General features: G+C 48.0%; 1 protein-coding gene across 1 annotated transcript; it reads right to left on the bottom strand.

Annotated features, from left to right (window-relative positions):
• Window positions 1–864: 864 nt before the first annotated feature.
• LOC118916351 (olfactory receptor 2A12-like) lies at window positions 865–1812 on the bottom strand. The gene has a single exon (XM_036893321.2). The coding sequence runs from the start codon at window positions 1810–1812 to the stop codon at window positions 865–867; it is 948 nt and encodes a 315-aa protein (XP_036749216.2).
• Between the last annotated feature and the right edge of the window lie 377 nt (window positions 1813–2189).

Genomic DNA, 2189 nt, shown 5'->3' with positions numbered 1-2189 from the left:
AAGTTGCCGTAAGTCACAAAACCAGTTAGCAAGGCTGAGCTGGAAACCAGATGACCTGATGTCAGGTTTTGTGTCCTTCCACAACACAATGTGCAGCATACCATGTCAGCCCCATGAACCATGTTGCCTCCATGCACCAAGGCATGTCTATATATACCATTGGCTCAATTTTCATGTTAGTTACCAATATTTACTGTTTACGTGAACCACTATGATTGCCTACACCACTGTGGCCTCTACTGTGTCCATGTACCATGTTACTTACAGTTACTATGTCTCTTGTTGGTTACATGTATCCTATTGGATCCAGTGCTGTTATGGCGGATTGTATTATCACCTCTTTGTTTGCTGATTCTTTGCAGAGGGAGAATACGTCCATAAGCATTTCCCCAGGAGTGCATTATTTTTCTGTGGGAAGAAAATGCTTCCTGCAAAACTTGCCATATGACATGTTTTGGCCAGTAGAATGTGAGGAGAGATGTGTGACACTTCTGAGCAGAAGCTTTCAGAGCCATCATGTATTTCAGCCATTGTGCCATTCTCTGTATTGTAAGAATGGATGTTCCAGACAGGGCCTCCTCCTTCAGGTTGGATCCAAAAATCCAATGGCAGAAGACAATGCTCCACCTTCAACTGACACAGATCATGAGCAATAATGAACTTTTGCAATTGTGAGTCCTGACAGTACAAAGTTAGCTGTCATTGCCCTACAGTGTAGCAGCTTGATGGAAGCAGCCACTCTCGATTAATGCACCATATTTGTTGCACTGGCCCTGTATTATGTTGGCCCTAAGGCATGATCTTAGATGCTGTCCCTTTCCTTAGCATTGAACAGTCTACCCCTGGTCCCGTCTGTCTCCCAATTCACCAGAGCCCCCTATCTCGCCCTATCACTTTGAGAAAAGCCCCCTTGATGTCCTTGTTTCTCAGACTGTACACCACAGGGTTGAGCAGGGCAGTGAAGACATTGTAAAGGAGTGAGATCTGCTTGTCTCGTTCAGGAGAATAGCTGGAGTTGGGCCTCATGTAGATGTAGGTGGCTGGAGCATAGAAAAATGTGACCACGGTCAGGTGGGAAGCACAGGTAGAGAAAGCCTTGCAGCGACCGCGTGTGGACTTGATCTTGAGAATGGCCTGGGCAATCCGCATGTAGGAGGCCAGAATGAGGGAGACCGGAGTAGCGACAATGAACACACTAATGATGAAGTCCACCATCTCAATGAGGTGGGTGTCCATGCAAGCCAAGCTTCGCACTGAGGGGCCCTCGCAGAAATAGTGGTTGATCATATTGGGCCCACAGTATGGTAGCCTCATGGTGAGGAAAGTATGGATTAGAGAGAAGAGGAAACCACAGGCACAGGTCCCAGCTGCCAGCTGTGTGCACAGGCCCCAGCTGAGGATCACAGTGTAGCGCAGTGGGTAGCAGATGGCCACATATCGGTCATAAGCCATGACTACAAAGAGAATGCCCTCAGTTAGACCCAGGGCACCAAACACATACATCTGCAGACAACAGCCAGCAAAGGAGATGGTCTGAGAGTGAGCGAGAAGATGCACCAACATCTGGGGCATGGTGGTGGTGACGTAGCCCATATCCAGCAGGGAGAGGACACAGAGGAAGAAGTACATGGGAGTGTGGAGATGCACGTCCAGCCAGATCAGGGTGACGATGAGCCCATTGCCCAGGACGGAGCTCAGGTAGAGGAGAAGGAAGGCCAGAAAGAGCATCCTGTTGGACAGGGGGTCACTGGAGAAGCCCAGCAGGATAAACTCAGAAACCCAGCTTTGGTTTTGCCCTGGAGGCAGCTGCATGGTGGGGCCTGCAAGAGAATCACTCTCCTTCAAATGTCATCTAAAGTATGGTAGTCTATCAAGAACATCAGAGGATATCAGGGTAGGATTTTAACTCTGGTCTCACTACTCATCTGCTGTCTTATACAAGTTACTTAACCACTCTGAGCCTCAGTCCTCATGTGCAACATGTGGCTAATAATACTCATGTTTCAGGGTTTTCATGAAGAATAGATGCAATGTATATGAAGTGTCTAATGCAATGTTTTAAAGCAATAATAACAGTAACTGCTCATGTGCAATCTCCCCAGTCTTAATGCCCACCCCTCAGTGGACAAACTGATCACTCACGTGTGACAATCACTGTGCACCACATCAGCTGCAGCCCCCAGGCCTTT

Source organism: Manis pentadactyla, chromosome 4 (genome assembly GCF_030020395.1).
Source record: "Manis pentadactyla isolate mManPen7 chromosome 4, mManPen7.hap1, whole genome shotgun sequence".
Lineage (NCBI taxonomy): Eukaryota > Metazoa > Chordata > Mammalia > Pholidota > Manidae > Manis > Manis pentadactyla.
This window is presented reverse-complemented; position numbering and strand designations above follow the sequence as displayed.

What these genes read in the sequence shown, in the direction of transcription:
- LOC118916351 (XM_036893321.2), bottom strand. Translation starts at nt 1,812, where the DNA reads ATGCAGCTGCCTCCAGGGCAAAACCAAAGCTGGGTTTCTGAGTTTATC.